Source organism: Python bivittatus, unplaced genomic scaffold, assembly GCF_059951505.1.
Source record: "Python bivittatus isolate LINGU-HERP-01145 unplaced genomic scaffold, Pbiv_v1 ctg000480_np1212, whole genome shotgun sequence".
NCBI lineage: Eukaryota > Metazoa > Chordata > Lepidosauria > Squamata > Pythonidae > Python > Python bivittatus.
The window spans coordinates 91,843,839-91,861,583 of record NW_028277075.1 but is presented as its reverse complement, the minus strand read 5'-3'; the positions used below and the strand labels follow the sequence as shown (position 1 = coordinate 91,861,583).

At 36.6% G+C, this 17,745-nt stretch overlaps 1 protein-coding gene across 1 annotated transcript in view; it reads left to right on the top strand.

The window, feature by feature from the left end:
- Positions 1–17,745, top strand: part of LRP1B (LDL receptor related protein 1B) — a 715,984-nt gene that overhangs the window by 547,070 nt on the left and 151,169 nt on the right. The window contains exons 43-46 of the mRNA XM_088145133.1: positions 7,878–8,067; positions 8,916–9,120; positions 11,017–11,209; positions 15,838–15,963. Of these exons, the coding sequence (XP_088001259.1) occupies positions 7,878–8,067; positions 8,916–9,120; positions 11,017–11,209; positions 15,838–15,963 (714 nt within the window). The remainder of the gene's footprint in view (positions 1–7,877; positions 8,068–8,915; positions 9,121–11,016; positions 11,210–15,837; positions 15,964–17,745) is intronic.

The window sequence follows — 17,745 nt, the reverse complement described above, 5'->3', positions numbered from 1 at the left end:
ACTATTATTCTCCACTTCTATTTCATTTGGACATTTACCACACAGGAAAAAAAATTGGTTCATACATTTCACATACCCATCAAGACATGTTTATCTATAGCATGCATATAATCATGCAATTGTGATGTATAGGAACCTAAAGACACATAAGCAGTCTTCTGCTAAACAGTTTTTTCAGTTCACTAAACAGAATTATACCTCACAAGCATTACACTGGCTAACATGTTTTAGTTCACTGGACACAGATTTACTACTTAGAAATAACCTATTATCTAGCATGTTTCTAGTTCACTGGAAATAGATTTACTACTTATATACAAACCATTATCAAACATAGTTCCAACTCACTGAATATTGATTTAGAATTCATAAACAATCCATTATCTGACAAATTTTCAGTTCACTGAACAGATTTGTAACTCATAAACAACCCATTATCTAACACATTTCCTTCCAGCTCACTGAAAGTAGATTTACGATGTATAAACAACCTATTATTTAATATGTTTCCAGTTCACTGAAAAGAGACGCAGATATTAATAACTGATAAAATTTTACCATCATAAATATATATGACAGTTATCACATTTATAATTAAATATGCTGTATGCTCTTTTCACTTTTATAGTTAAATGCCATATTGTTGGTGTGAGGTCAATTCTTAATGAACAACAAAGTTTGTATATTTATGTATTTTTAACATGAAATATTAGCAGCTACACAATCTTAATATTGACCCATAATATTTCTAGAACATATCAGTTTCTAGTGACAGAAATATTGTTCATTATCTTCATGGATTATATATTTGGGAATATGGTGGTCACTGACTTGTTTTAGTCATTTTTTTATGAACAGAAGTAATCACGTGTTATATTTTTATACTTACGTAATTATCTGAAATGGCCAGCTAAGATAAGACAGAAAGTTAAAACAAATCTAATCTCTTCTTTTTATGTTTAAAGATCTAAGTTAACCTAAATTCAGTCTGAACGCTCACAATACTGTATTGAATAATTTCCAATAGCCATTTACTCTGGTTCTTTTGGAAGAGGGGCATAGAATGTGAGCTAGCAACAATTATAAAAAAGGGTCAGAGAAGTGGAAGGTATTGCTTATAGGGAATAAAAAATTTAAGGAAAAAAAATCCCATTATTTTGCAAGTTGTTCTGAGTCCTACAATTAGGGTAAGGTTTATAGATGATGCCTATACAATTTTGTAAGATACTGTCACTTCTATAACATTATTTTGCTCATAATTACAGTGGTATAATTTACAATTTACTATTGATTTCACTTATCCATTACTGAAAAATGTTATACCTAATAAGCAGACAACAGGCCATTCATTAATGTAGCAATTGTATCACCTGTGGATAAACTATATATGAAAACTCATAACTCATTTTATTTATTTTATTTTATTTATTTTTTATATTCTTTTCTTTTTTTTTCTTAATTCATGTATTTATGCTCTTTTGTGGATTAAAATATCTTCTAAATATGTGGTATTGTCATAATGATTACATTATTACCATCATTGTTGCTGCTATCATTATAGTTATTTATTTTTATACTTGTGAATAAGACCATATGAAGCTTTAATTTTATTTAATCTCCACATCAAATTAACTTGCCAAATTGAATCAATTTGAATCAGATCAATTCAGTGATTCAGAAGGCCTTTTTGTACATGTACAAGTCCTGTTTTTCCAAATATAAATTAGTTGAATCAACCAGTTTGGCTATTTTGAATTAAGCACTGAAACAATTTTTGAGTCACTGAATGAGATCAGATTAACTATTTGATCTGAATTAGAAACTAGCTGATCTGCAGACGTCTACTGCTGAGTGGTATACTGGAGAATGAACAAGAAAAAGTTTGTAATTAAGCAATTCAACAAGCAAGAAAAAATATATAAAAGTATGGTGTTATCTATAGGGCTATGCAGATCTTTAAAAGACTGCTTCACTTCAAATGAAGGACCCCATTTTGAACCAGCAATGTTTCATTTCACTTGAGAGTGACCTTTTGGGCACGTATAGCACATGTGCAGAAGTCCCTCTTTGCAAAATAAGCAGCTGATCAAGTCATTTTGCCCCATTTGGATGCCTTGAGGAGGCATTGCACTGTACCCAAGTAGATATGTTTATGAAGATTCTCAGTCATCCAGGTGGAATTGTCTGGAGGTTGAGTCATGGCAACTGGACTTCTTTTCTTTTTGGTTAGAGACGTTTCACTACTTGTCCAAGCAGCTTCTTCAGTCTAAAAAAGTTGGTTAGGGGGACCCCATAAAAGTCTTCCAGGGTGGCTGTGTTTCTTACTAGCATGATAGGTTTGTTGAAGGGACAATAGGAGATGTGATTAGTAGAGTCTTTGAGATGTAGATGCCTTATGCCTAATCCCTCACTCATCCCAGGGGGATGTTACGTAAGTGTCAGAGAAGATAAAACGGATTTTTGGAAAACACCACATACCTGTGTTTTTCAAACCCACTTAACACACTGAGACAGAGGCTTGTACACCCTAAAGATCGAACACCAAAACATAAGAACAATGTCGTATATGCAATCCAGTGCAGTGAGGAATGCTCAGATTGGGGAAACCAAACAGCCTTTACACAAGAGGATGGCCCAGCATAGGAGGAGCAACAACACAGGACCAGAATCAGCAGTTTACCTTCATCTAAAAGAAAAAGGACACATTTGAGGATAATAATGTTCACATTTTGGACAGAGAAGATAGGTGGTTTGAGAGAGAAGTGAAGGAATCCATTTATGCCAAAGTGGAAAATCCTTCCCTCAATAGAGGTGGAGGCCTCAGACACAATTTGTCTGTATTTTCCAGGCTGCCCTTTCAACAGTCCCCAGGAAGATTAAGAACAGTTCAAAAGTTCACCAGGAAGGCAACACTTAACATCCCCCTGGCAATGATTGAGGGTTTAGGAGCAAGACATCTACATCTCAAAGACTCTACTGATCACATCTCCTATTGTCCCTTCAAGAAACCTATCATGCTAGTAAGAAACTCAGCCACCCTGGAAGACTTTTATGGGGTCCCCCTAACCAACTTTTTTAGACTGAAGAAGCTGCTTGGACAAGTAGTGAAACATCTCTAACCAAAAAGAAAAGTCCAGTTGGCATGACTCAATCTCCAGACATGTACCCAAGAAGAGTGACTCACCTCCAAAACTCGGGGCAGAGCCACACAATTGGGTAAAATTAATTTGAAAGGCAGTCCTAGAACCCTTGTTATTCAGAGCTTTGGGGATCAGGTGTATTTTTCTTGGAAAAAAATGCTATAATCATGATATCAACTGAATGCCTTATCCCTAATCACCTTACTGGAAGTCCTTAACTCCTGTGACTGTTGAAGGCTTTACACATAATGCCAACACAAGCAATTAATTCAGGCCTTCAAGGATCAGTGTTATTCTTTAGCCATTTCACTTAACACTCTGGAAGTGACATTTGTCTTCTAGCTCTGTTTTCCAAACCATCTTCATGATTATTCATGAAATAAATGCAGAATTTTAAAGAAATCTGATCCAAAGAAAAAAATGATATTTTCAACAATGAAAAAGGGAGAATAGCTGGTACTGTCTTCATTTTTCTATATACAGAAAATTATACCACATTACTTTTATTTGTTTACCATTTTTTGTATATTAGTGGTCCAAGTATACTATTGGTATGTTAAACAATAAGGGCTACAGGAGGAAAAAATCAATATATCCATAACACAAAGTGATATATAGCATAATTCTCCAGTTACTGAATGTGTTAAGACTATTTAAATGTTACCATGGTTTTTAGTTAAATGATCCAAATTAAACTATCAAATAGGTATTTAACTTAACACTTGTATGTCATGGATTTTTTAAATCATGGATATTTATAATAGTTTATCATTACATTCTCAAACTTCTGTTCAAGAACTTTTTCACTTTCTGATATTACCACAAGATGAATGTGAGATCACTGAAGACCAAGGAAGAGTTATTTGCCTACTTGCTGTAATATTTATTGAATTTATATACAGATTAAACATTTATAGCATAAAACAACCCTGTAAAAGTCAGCAAAAAATAAACACTTAAAATGTAGATTATAAAAGTTGTTTGTAAAAGATTACTTAAAGATGTCTGAGGATAGACAGAAGGGATCAAATTAGCTCTCAAAGAGTGAATTCCATAGACGGAAAGTAACACAGGAAACACAGGAATGTATTAGATGAATTACTGAGAGTTTTTAAGTATGTATTATACTGTTATGAAATATTAGGACAGTTCTGTACAGTTCTGATTTTCATTCACTAAACATTATTAGTCAGTTTCATAATTGCCCTGTGTTTGTCTTCATCACATTTTCAACCATCAAGAACTCCAGATGAGCCACCCACTGCTCTCTTGAGCTGAACAATAAGGCAGATGAAAAATGGCATTGAGCTGGTATCCTAGCTGCATTGTGGTCTTTTTTTCACTGTGTTTGTTTTGGAAAACAAGCAGTTGACTCTGGGTTTGATATGCAAAGCTGCCTGTCTGCTCTATTTAGGAAGCTTTCTAAAAAGGACAGTGTCTCTAGGATGGCTTAATAGCTATGTGGGGAAGGGAAAATTGAACAGCCAGGAAATGGGATGAGATGAGAATACCTGCCATTGGGAAATGGTCCTCCCAAAGTTTCTAGTGACTGCATGGATGCATTGAAATAGCTTTTTTGGCACCAAAGTGGAATTTATTGGTCATTTCCTTCTTCTGTGAGGTCCAATAAAATATTCCAAAACATCTTCTGGATATCGCAGCACTTTATGGAGATATTAAAATTATGAGGATATAAAAATTATATTATGGGGAACTTTGAGCTGCTTTGGACAAGTACCAGTTTTGTTTTGTTTTTTAAATCTTCCTACCCTTACTCATCTTCTTCAGCAGCATGTTAGTGAAACTGAATTAGCCAAGTAAAAGGGAGACATTTTTTTTTAAAGGATATAGGGACTTAAGTGAAACAGCAGTTAACAGGTTAATCATGAAGGATTTCCAAAACAGAAAAATGGAATGGAAAAAAAGAGGGATAGTGAGGTGAGTCAGTGATAAATTTAAGCTAATAAATTTAGTTTAGGGGAAAAAAAAAACTAGGGAGAAAAGGAGTTGAAATATGATGGATGATAGGTTAATTAGTTTAGAAAGAAAAGAAGGTGAATTGATCCTATAATGTAAGCAAGTAGGTTAAGAGTTTCAGGAAGTGGAAGAGAAAAATTAAGATGAGTAATTAAGACCTTACAGCTAGAGATGCAGACAGTGCCCTCCGTAACACTTTGTCTTCCATACAGTAGTGTTTGATTGTTGAAGACTGGAGAATCACTGTGATACCAGATTTTCTCTCTGTATGTTTATGTGGAGGTTTCTCTTTTTTGGTGAGCGGGGAGATTGTCCATATTTTCAAGTGATTTTTCTGAGAATATATGGTCAGAAGTCAGAGAAATTAGCTAGTCTTTAACTTTCTTGCACAATGTGTGGTTAAAGAAATACTTGGAAAAAAGTATATGATTTTGTGCAGTCTATATTATATAACCTCACTCTTTGAGGTCACTTCTTTTTAAATTTTACAAACTACGTATGAATGTTTCCTAACATAAAGTAATATGCTTTAATGTTTTAATCTAATCAGATAAGCCAACCGTCAATCAGCAAATGGTTCAGTTCTCATTTTTATACCTTTTTAAATATGTTTTCTGCCATTAATGGTGTGTTGCTTCCTTAAAGAATTAATTAGAGCTCTTATTGTGCCATTTGTAATATATGTGAGCCATTGAAACCTATCCTTAGATGGTTTATAGTTTTCAAAACATTATTTTCAACCCAGTTACCAATAATGGCTACCTGTTATCTGCTACAAGTATTCTGTATGAACAGATTGTTAGAATGTAACCTAATTTCCACAGTCTGGTCAAATAAAACAATTGACAAAATGTTTCTAAAATGATAAATTGGATAAATACAGTGAATGAACCCAGTAAACAGAAAAACAAGTATGTGTTCAACAGAGATACGGTATCTTAAAAAATATATGGACACTATACAGTACACTATATGCTTCATATTCTATTACATATACTATTAATCCATTAAATCCAATAAATATATCTTATCCTATGCCAAATTATTACTCAGATTTACATATCAGTAAATATTCTGCATATTATTGTTGAAATGTTTGCTTGATAATGTTCCATCTTTGCCCAACACAGTCAGAATGATGTTACCATGTAGAAAGGTTCATACTGGAACCAGGAACACTGGTAACAAAACACAATTTTGTTAAAATCATGAATTGTGCATTGTAATATCATGAAACAAGGTCTGACTCTTACGTACTTCTGTAAGATGTCATGATACAAATACAAAAATGAAGTTTGTGTTGCAATGTTGTAAAGTCATTTGCCCCCTCCTATCTGCAGAAGCTCATGACTGAAACTGAAGCTGTGGAATTGACTCACACATACACATGTTCTGGTCTTAAGCTGCTTCACCAAGCCCCCAAATAAGATAAGGTCAATATATGAGGAATATATTTCACAAGAATTTAAACGCCATGACTCAGATGAAAAATGTGTGAACCTTCCATAGTAATTAATTTTTATTAACCATTTAATAAAATAATAAAATAAAGATGATGTGTCAAATGTCAATTTTAAGGATGAGAAAAAAAAAATCAAGATTTTAGAGTCCAGCATTCTTGGTGCAGCTTTAAAAAAGAAGAAATAGTAAAAAGCAACCAGCTGTAAAAGGGTTTCATTGCAATGACTTGAGCTTTTCAGCTATTTTGTATTATTCAGCATATGCATAGAAAAGTTTTCCTATATTATTTCTCCAGCTATTGATTTTTGTCCTTTGCTGTTTTGTTCTCCAGGGAAGTCAACTGAAGAGTATCATGATAGTATTTATAGGGTGTGTCTTATTGGTACAATGTAATCCATCTTCGTTAAGTTCAATAAAAGTGATAGATGACATTTGGCAATGTAATGATGCGATCACTCTACCACCACTTCTGTAAATCAGAAGCTGTTGCTTTCTGTTGGGCAGACAGTTAATCAGTTACATACTATATTACTGATTAAATTCAGATTGTCAGCAACAGACGAATAATGTGTTTGTATATTAATATTATATTGGATTAGTGCATATTTCATTTAAATATATTATTTGCTTGGAAATCCTGTTGCTTCATGAGCAAGATCTAATGCATATAAATAGTGCTCTGTGCATTGAGCGCCTTCCCTCAGGGTTTTGTTTTTGCTTGTGACCTAAAAGAGTGCTTGTGTGCATGCAGGTATCTCTAATTTATGGCATTTACAAGACATGCTAATTTCTAGGCTTGTGGTAATTTTTCTCCCACATTTCTCTTATGCCCATAGTCAGCATTTGGTATGCATATTCTGCAAGAGAACATTCTCCTCCCTCTCTTCCCCACAATCCTTCGTATAAGATTACAATTCCATCATCACTGTTAAGAAAAGCAATCAGAATAGGTCTACAAATCCCAGGTGGAAAAACAGTTAACCTACACAATTGATTTTGCAGAGGCTGTAAAACTTGATGGCATCACTTGCCTTTCTCTTTCTGTTTCATGCACCAAGGAATAAAATATTGCCATTCTGAGACCTAAATTTATAATAAATCTTCTATATATTAATTGGTATAAATCATAGACCTTTTAAGACGTAGTGCTTGCATTTAGAAATTATGCAGTGAAAGTGATATAATTGTCTTAAATATAAAAAAAATGAATGTAAATTTTAAAAAAATGTTACACTTTTATTGTACCATTCACACATTTTTTCTTAATTAAAACATGTATTTAATAATCTGCTGTGACAGATGTTGGATCTGTGGAGGGTCTAGCATATCATAGGGCTTGGGATACTTTGTACTGGACCAGCTCTACTACATCTTCTATTACAAGGCACACAGTTGATCAGAAACGAAGAGGTGCTTTCAACAGAGAAGCAGTAATAACTATGTCTGAAGATGACCACCCACATGTATTAGCCCTCGATGAATGCCAAAAGTAGGTACCGTGTTCTTCTTTCTTGTTGGTTATTTACCTTCCTGCTAACAGAATTTTGTTTACAATTATTGCATGGTGAACAAAATACTTCCTTCCTTTCTTCCCTCCTGAGCCACTGTATTCAAGAGTGTGGGACGAAAACTTTATGCTCTTGGGATTATATTTAAGATGTTTTCTTTCATTCTGTTGATGATTAGAACAGTGTTTTTCTATTGTTTTAATTAGTATTTGCTTCATATGAAACTATTCTGTGATGTTGGTCAGAGAACAAGCTATTCATTAGTGTATGATGCTTTAGCATGAGCAGACTTCTCTTTTTGACTTATTTATTTATTCATTTTTTACTGTATTTATCTCATTCTGTAATCATGCTAGGTAGAAATTAAACACATGTCGAAATATTATGTAATTTCAGTCAGTCTACTAGGGGTTTTGATTCTCAAAAACACTCCAAAGGGTGATGGCAGCTGCAGAACTTACATTTTGCTATAGTACTTGAATGTTGGACATTAGATAAGAATTATTTTTTCCCCACAAAAAAAGAGATGTGGGAGATAGCTGTTAAGCTATTACTGAGCATTTTAATGTAAGATGGGAATTATTTTTTCTTAAACTTTCCCATATTTCTGTATTCTCAGAATTTTCCCTTGTATTTGTAAATTATAATGCTCTATAGCTCACAGAATATAGCCCAAACTTTCCTTGGTACCTTTATTTTTTATTAGTGTCATTCCATGAAACACTAGATTGTACCTTGTTGATGAATCATTAACTCTGATTTATGTATATTATTTGTAGGTAAAATGTATTTTTTAAAACATGGAAATTATGTTTTACTTTTTATACAGTTTAATGTTTTGGACTAATTGGAATGAGCAGCATCCAAGCATCATGAGAGCTACACTATATGGCAAAAATGCACAAGTTGTAATCAGCACTGACATCTTAACACCAAATGGACTTGCCATTGATCATAGGGCTGAGAAGCTATATTTTTCTGACGGTAGTTTGGGAAAAATAGAAAGATGTGAATATGATGGATCACACAGAAAAGTAAGTAAGATCATAATACTGACTTTTGGCAATGTATTGATATTTCTATAAATAAATAACTTTAATATTTAATATTTTAAAATCCTTATTAAAAACAAAGAAGGAATAATAGCAATATCTAATGGTTAATAGAATGGGCAAACATTTGGTGACTGGGGAGGTACTTAACTTTTTGCTACTGAGGCCCATGCAATTAGAGAAATGATACAAAGTGTACAGGACCATTTCAAATGTGGACAAGACTAGAATTTTCTTTTTTAGGTTTGAGGGAAATATTTGAGTTTTTTTTATTATAATCTGTTTAATGCTTATGCTACAAATTTTATGTCACGAGCACAAATTGATTTTCTATTAATATATATGTGTAATTTCGGTATAATAATTACCAGTTGATTATGTTTTTTTTAATTTCTATTTTATCACTGCTGTTCACATGTAAAAGATAATTTCATTGTGAATTTTAACATACAAATGCAAATGTAGTTTCATTCTTACATATCCAAAAACTTGTATATGTGCCAACAGCATCCATATTGTGTTAGCAGCATATAATAATTAGAGCATTCCTTTTAGTAACCAACAAACAGGGCTAAAATTTCAAATTTAGGAGTTCTTTTTAATTCAATCCGAGTTAGAGTCATCCCTTGTTATCTGGGATTTCTCTATGTAAAAAAAAAAAGTTTACTCAAAACAGGTAAATTTTCTACATCACAAATGAAGTATTTTCATGTTCTGTTCAGATAACAATACCTGAAGACACACTAGTGAAAAAACAGTTGTGTTCTGAACCATTACCTAGCATTTCTTTTTATCTGACTTCATTATTTTGACTATGAGTTCATCTGACCTATCTATCTATCTATCTATCTATCTATCTATCTATCTATCTATCTATCTATCATATTTATATAGCCATCCATCTCACTCAAGGTGACTCTGGGCAGCGAGATATTGAATGTCATATCCTAGTGACATTCAGTTAATTCCAGGCCAGGAGGGCTTTTGCACAGCTTCAGGTTGTGGACCAGTTACGCCCTCTCCTGGATCGGGATGCCCTTCGAACGGTCACTCATGCCCTTGTTATCTCCCAGATAGACTACTGCAATGCGCTCTACATGGGGCTACCCTTGAAGAGTATCTGGAAGCTTCAGCTGGTCCAGAATCCAGCCGCATGAGCTATTTTTGGGGTCTGAAGAAGGACCCATATAACACCTTTGCTCCGTGAGCTGCATTGGGTACCGGTTTGCTTCCAGGTCCAATTCAAGGTGTTGGTTATCACCTTTAAAGCCCTACATGGCATGGGGCCAGGCTACCTGAGGGACGGCCTCGCCCCCACGATTTCAACCCATCCCACCTGATCTCACAGAGAGGGCATGCTCCGGACCCACTCGGCAAAAGAACTCCAATTAGCGGGGTCCAGAAGGCGGGCCTTCTCTGCTGTAGCCCCCGCCCTTTGGAACATCTTGCCCCCGGAGGTGAGACAGGCCCCCTCACTCCCGCCCTTTCGGCAGGATTTGAAGACCTGGCTCTGCCATCTGGCCTGGGGCGGGGAGGGAGGTTGTCAGAAATGGGGTTGGCTAGCCCCCTAGAGGCCTGGTGAGGCTTCCAGCGGCCTCTTGGATTTTTTTCTCTTCCTTCCATTTGTGTAAATGTGTTTTTCTTTTTATAAATTTTAATTTATTTATTTGTTTTAATTTGATGTAAACTGCCCAGAGTCCCCCATTGCAGGGAGATGGACAGGGGTAAGTCTACTAAATAAATAAATAAAAATAAATAAATTCAATGTAGAATAAAATACATTCTTTCATTATGGAGGTTTCCCAATTAGAAATAAAACAGAAATATTGAAAAATAAATAATTTCACATTCAATCAATCCCTTTCTTTTTCTAATCAGGTGATTGTCAGATCTGGACCTGGCACTTTTCTCAGTCTAGCTGTTTATGATGCTTGGATCTTCTGGACAGACTGGGTGAGAAGAGCTATTCTGCGATCCAATAAATATACAGGTGGAGATACAAAAATTCTTAGATCTGATATCCCACATCAACCAATGGGCATCATAGCTGTTGCTAATGACACTAACAGCTGTAAGTTACCAAGTACAACATCAGTATTTCTTTACTGGTAGATATTTTTTAAAAAATCTTTCAGTAAAAGGTTTATTTTTGTGGTTCATCATACTGTTCTTATTTTGATATATAATAACTTTTATCAGGAAGGAAAGACAAATATCAAAGAAGCAACAATCTTAATCTGAAGCAGTTTTCAAATCCTTATAATATATATCAGGATGAGAAAGCGTGTTCTCTTGAAAAAGTTTTCAAGTTTGTCCCTTGCTTGAAATGTGAAATCTGTGTGAATGTTTGATGAAAGATATTTGCAATATCCGTCCACTGCCTGATGGGGCTGCAGTCCAGTTTCCTGTTAGAGAAAAGGTCCTTCACCTATCTATCTCCCAAGGTAGCAAGATAACAAAATTATTTGTTATTCCTGTATTCAACATCTTATAATGCCATAATAACAAGGGCAAGTGTTTAATTAAAAATTGCCACCTGGTTCAAGCTACCTGATCTCCTTACTGTTTCCATAATTAACACTTAGTTATCAGACCATCCAGGACTTTTTTTCATATTTTCCACTAGGTATACTTTCATTATGTCTAACTATGCTCCAAATTAATCATTTCACTTAATGAACTGACATTTCATCTCATATTAATATTCCCCCCCCCCAAAAAAAATTAGCAACTTTCCTAGTTGAATATAAAAAGCCTGTTATCATGCAAACACATAAAGTCATCACCAACTCTCTCATCCCTGTGTCAAATTTGGAACTTAACCATGACTTTTTTATCTGTCATATAATCAAAGCTGAAAGACTGTTTGAAATTTTACTGTCCTCAAAAAGTTTCTTCAACTGAAGTGTTGAAGTAGAGTTTTTTTATTGCTCATTTATTAATATTGATACTATTTATTGATTGATGATAATTCTGCTAAAATAATTAAGATCTAGAATCTTAAATTGGAAGCCACCCTTAGTTTATTTTTACCGTAACAGAAGCAACCAGATTTGGGAGGTAGCTTTAAATTACCATGAATACACTGTTGAAGAAAAATGAAAAGTATTTTCTGATATTTACTCTTTGACACAGATAATATTTTGTTATCTCTTCAGTCAGTCTCAGTTGTTTGTCAGTTATTTATCTCTTACCAAACTAGTAAGTTGTTGTTTAGCATGCTATCTAGTTTTGCTTCAGGTGCCATCTGTGTACTTTTTCATCTTGTATATCCTAATCCAGTTATAACTTGGTATTTCATATTGATCAATATATCATTATGAGGGATCAATATACCGTATTTTTCTGTTAATAAGATGCCCCCATGTACAAGATGACCCCCACTTTTCCAACCCAAAATTAAGAAATCAATATTTTAAAGATAGTGCAGAACACATTTTTATTTAGTAATTAGGTAACATTTACTGATACACTCAGTGGGAGGAGGTCCAAACCGTCTCTTGCAGCTCTATTTCCATGCTCTTTTGCATAACTGATTACATTCAATCATAAGTGAAACTGCCGATAGCTTGTCTCTGCAAACAGACTTCCTCCAATTGGTTTGTTCAGCATCAGCTGATGTCAGTTACATAAGGCTCATGATTGTAGGAAGTCTGTTTGCAGAGACAGTATGGGCAGATTCACTCGTGATTGGAGGCTCGTGATTGGAGGAAGCCTGTTTGCAGAGACAAGCTATTTCACTCGTGATTGGAGGCTAGAAATAGGAGGAAGGCTGTTTGCAGAGACAAAGTATGGGCAATTTTGCAACCGCACGGTTCTCTCTTCCGCTTACTTCCTTGCATAAGACGCCCTCCAATTTTTAGCGTAAGGATTTTAGAAAAAAGTATTGTCTTATAGTTGGAAAAATACAGTACATCAAAAGTGTACATATCAAAAGTATATGTGCATGTCTGTCTGTCTGTCTGTCTATCTATCTTGGAAATCTATCTATCTATCTATCTATCTATCTATCTATCTATCTATCTATCTATCTATCTATCTATCTATCTATCTATCAATCATTGACCAGTCAGCAGCATTCAACGCCACTGCTCAACTGCCTCTCCCATAGGGGCATATGCAAGATTTTTTTCTGAAATGTTTTCTCTGCAGCCTCCAGCCTAATCTGGGGCATTTTTAATTCAATCTTTGTCAGCCCTCCCAAGTAAACCAGATGGGAAACATGACCAGATCAACTTTATTGATAGGCTACATTAACAGAATCTTGCAAGTCTGAACATACAAATCTCCTGCCTTCCCTATTTACTGCCTGATCAGTTAGGGCAGTTCCTTTTAAAGTTTCTTTCTCTCCCCATTACTTAGTTGCGGGCCCATCCCCCTTTTATCTGTTCGTTCCCTAGGCAGTATCTTTTTTTCCCACCTCCCAAAGTCATTCTCACATTCCATTACAATCTTTAATTTGCCAGTTTCTCTCACCTTACCAAATTTGTTACCCTTGTGTTTTGTTTTCAAAAAGTTACCCTTCTGATAGATGAATGTTTCTCCTTCCCAGCCTTCTGCTACATTGCAACCTCCCTGCCTAAGCTCCTTGATTCTGTGGCTTGGTTGGCAGTTGAGTTCTCTAAGCTTATGTTCTTGGAGGAGTTGAACTTTCCTTCTCTGTGGGTGGAGTCTAAGATAGTTCAGGAGTTTATGGCCACCATAATAGCAATGGAACTGACACATGATGGTTATCATTTGCTGAATCTATCAGGTCAGTGGCAGTGTGATCTAGAGTTGGGGAAAATTGTCATTACTCCTGTATCATGGTCAGATCATTTTCTGTTTGCCTTGGAGTCCCCTGGTGCTGGTCCCTGCTACAGAGAGACTAGACCTATTCACCCGGTCTGTCTCAGATGACTAATGGATCCCATCGGGTTTTAGAGGGAGCTTGGGATTGTTCCTGAAGGTATTCTGCACATTCTGACTGAAGCCTTAGTCACTGTTTGGAGTGAGGAGGCTGCTGGGGCTTTGGATCAAATCACCACTTATGTGGTCCTTCCTCTTGTGAATCCCAGGTTCCCCTTGGCTTACCAAGGAGCTGAGGGAGATGAAGCATAAGAGACACTTGGAACAATGCCTGAGGCATTGTTGGAGGACAATAATGAGTGAACCTGACCAAGCACAAGTTAGACTCGCTATTAAGACCTACCTCATAGCATCAATATTTCTCTCTCTTATTGTATCCACAGATAGCTGCCCAGTGGCCCTGTTAGAGTGACCCAGCTCATCCTGGGGAGGGTTGAGTTGGAGATTTTCCCTTGTGGCTGCTGTGGGGAACATTTGAGACCTCTGCCCAATAAAATCACTTGAGTTCACTCCAAGCTTGAGGCAGATCCCATGGAAGTAACTGAGGCTCAGTCTGACTTGGTTATCTGGGCTGGAATTGATCCTGTTGGTTTTAATGAAGTAGACAGCATTCCTGGAATTGTTAATTCAGCCATCTGTGTGTTGAACTGATGTCCCTCCTGGTTAGCTAAATTTTCCCAGGAGATGACATGCGGTTGAATCCTGGCAGTGGTGAATTCATCCTTGGAGAGATGGGGTGGTCCCACTGCTGTTTAAAGAGCTGTGATTTATCCTGTCTTCAAGAAGCCATTGCTAGATTTGGACAACTCCAATCTTCCCTTCTTAGGGAAGGTTGCTGAGAAGGTGGTCAAACTGCAGCTTCAGAGAATCCTGGTGGAAATTGATTATCTGGACCCTTTTCAGTCAGGTTTCAGACTTGGGACAGGACCAAAATGGCATTGATTATATTAATGAATTACCTCTGGTGGGAGTGGGATGGGAATGGTGTGTCCATCCTGGCTCTCCTTTACTCATAGTGGCTTTTAATACCTCAATCACAATATCCTTCTGAACCAGCTCCAAGGAATGGGAGGCACAGTTTGTACCAGCTCCAGGAATGGGAGGCACAGTTTGCACAGGTTCTCCTCCTTTCTCCAGGACAAGTTGTAGTCTGTGATTATAGAAGGACAGGGATCAAACCCATGACCCCTTTTTGGGGGATCCCTCAGGACTCAATGATCTCCCCAATCTTATTTAAAATGTTTGTGAAGCCACTAGGAGAGGTCATCTGACAGCATGGGGTGAAGTATCATCATCAGTATGGTAACAATAACTAGCTCTGCTTCTCTGCACAGAGCTGACCAAGTGTTGCTGTGGAACTTTTGTTTGTGTCTGGAGGCTGTGAAAAACAAGCTTCAGTTCAAACCTGGCAAGACTGAGTGGCTATGGGGTTTAGGGCATCCTGGATCCAGTGTTTTTCCATCTTTGGTTTTGGATGTGGTTGCACTACTACAGACAAAACCAGTGTGCAATCTGTGGGTCCTTTTGGACTCATGGCTCATGTTCAAAGATTGGATGGCAGCCATGATCAGGAGCACTTTTGAACAACTTCATTTTGTGTGCCAGTTGCACCCCTTCCTGGATTGGGAGACACTGTTCATGGTCACTCACTTCTGAGTGGATTAGTGCAATATGCTGTACATATGGCTATCCTTGAAGACCATCTGGAAACTGCAACTAGTCCTGAATGCAGTGATACCATGTGTTGCACTGGCCTAGCTATGTTAAGTGATCATAAATATTGAAGCTAGCTGTTCCAGTGTAAATTGATTACTTGCTTTTAGTTATACAATCTTTTTCCCCCCTCCCCAGGTGAATTATCCCCTTGTGCCCAAATGAATGGAGGCTGCCATGATCTGTGTCTCCTGACTCCTGATGGGCATGTTAATTGTTCATGTAGGGGTGATCGCATACTTACAGAAGATAGCAGATGTGTGTGTAAGTACAACTGTAACTATATTGTTTTCTCTCTGTCTGTCTGCATTAAAGATGACTAAAAAATCTAACTTAACCAAAACGTCACAACTTTCTTCATAAACAGGGTGGAAAGAATTAGATTAAAAAAAGAAAAAAGATTGTAGGGTAGGGGAAAACGACTCTGATAGATTCGTTTATGTAGGCATAGATTTTTTAATTGGTGTTCATAAGACGTTTTCAAAATTAAAATTTATTCATTAACGGAATTAAAACACAAGACTAAAGCACAGTTTTGTTAAATTTCATTTCTTATCAACTTATTTGGTGGGAAGGAAAGATCAATACTTTCAATCTTTCAAAAACAGATACTCATTTTTGCATATATTTCTCTTAATGTATGCATTTTTGTATACAACTTCCTTACATATTTTCAGTGAAAATTAAACAATCATTGCATTCCAGTTTGCATGATGCTATCTGTTTCATCTACTAGCTCAATGAAAAGCGTGGAAATCCTGAGTAAGGATTGTTATTGGCTGTTAAGTTGTGTTGTGAATGAAACTGAATTTTTATTCAGTTAAGGTAGAGGTAATATAAATAGTGAACACTGTGAAAAACATGAGAAGCGTGCTGCTAGAGCAGACCAAAGGCTTATCATATCCAGCATTCTGTTCCCATATTGTTTTTTATTTTTATTTAAATTTATTAGTCACACAACTGCAATGGACTCTGGGAGACATACTAAACTACCAAAAAAAAACCCATAAAAAACAATGAAAAATATTAAATCAGATGGGCAGCCCAGACTAAAATGATCTAATAACAACTGTGATGGAATGTACTGTATCTACGAGGAGGAGAGTGATGTGGGAGATCAAGGCTATCAGGAAGGAGGGGCGGCATTCCAGCAGGGGAAAGAAGGCAAAAGACAACACAGTCCATAGGGGGAGCATGAGAAGAGTAAGAGATTCAGGATAGCCACTCCCTAGAATCTCCCAGGGTATATCCACTAGTTGCTGTAGCATAGATTTAGTCTGGCAAGATTCTGTATAACATGTAGGCAAATAAAGGAACTGTACTTGACTGGACTGTTTCGTCATTATTCTTGGGCTGGGCCTGACAACAACAAAATCAACAAAACAAAACAGGGACCCTAGACAAATAATAAACATCAGTCCCAGACCTGGGACCAAAGCCAGATTTTCAAAGCTTTCTGGAACCCTAGGAGAGAGGGTGCCATCTTTATTTCTGAGGGGATATTTTTCCAGAGGGTGGGAGCCACAACAGAGAAGGCACACTTCCTTGGTCCCAAAAGATGGCAACATTTAATGAAGGGGACCTAAAGTGCACCCTCTCTGCTGGAATGCACTAGGTGGGCATAAATGATTGGAAACAAGCAGTCCCTTAGTTTCCAAACCCTATGCCATACAGGGCTTCATAGGTAATAACCAGCACCTTGAATTGCACTCAAATGCTGACTGACAGCTAATGCAGCTCATGTAACAGTGGTGACACATGGGCATACCAAAAGGCACCTGTTACTGCTCGTGCCGCTGCATTTTGAGTCAATTGTAGCTTCTGGGTGGTCTTCAATATCAGCCCTATGTAGAGCACATTGCAATAATCCAATTGTGAGGTGACCAGGGCATGAGTAGCTGACTTAAGAGTCCCCCAGTTGAAGAAAGAGCACAACTGGCATACAAGATGAACCTGTGCAGAGGCTGTCCTGGTCACAGCTGCCACCTGCTCCTTGAGCAGTAGCTGCAAGTACAAAAGGACCCCCAGAGTTCTGCACTAGTCTTG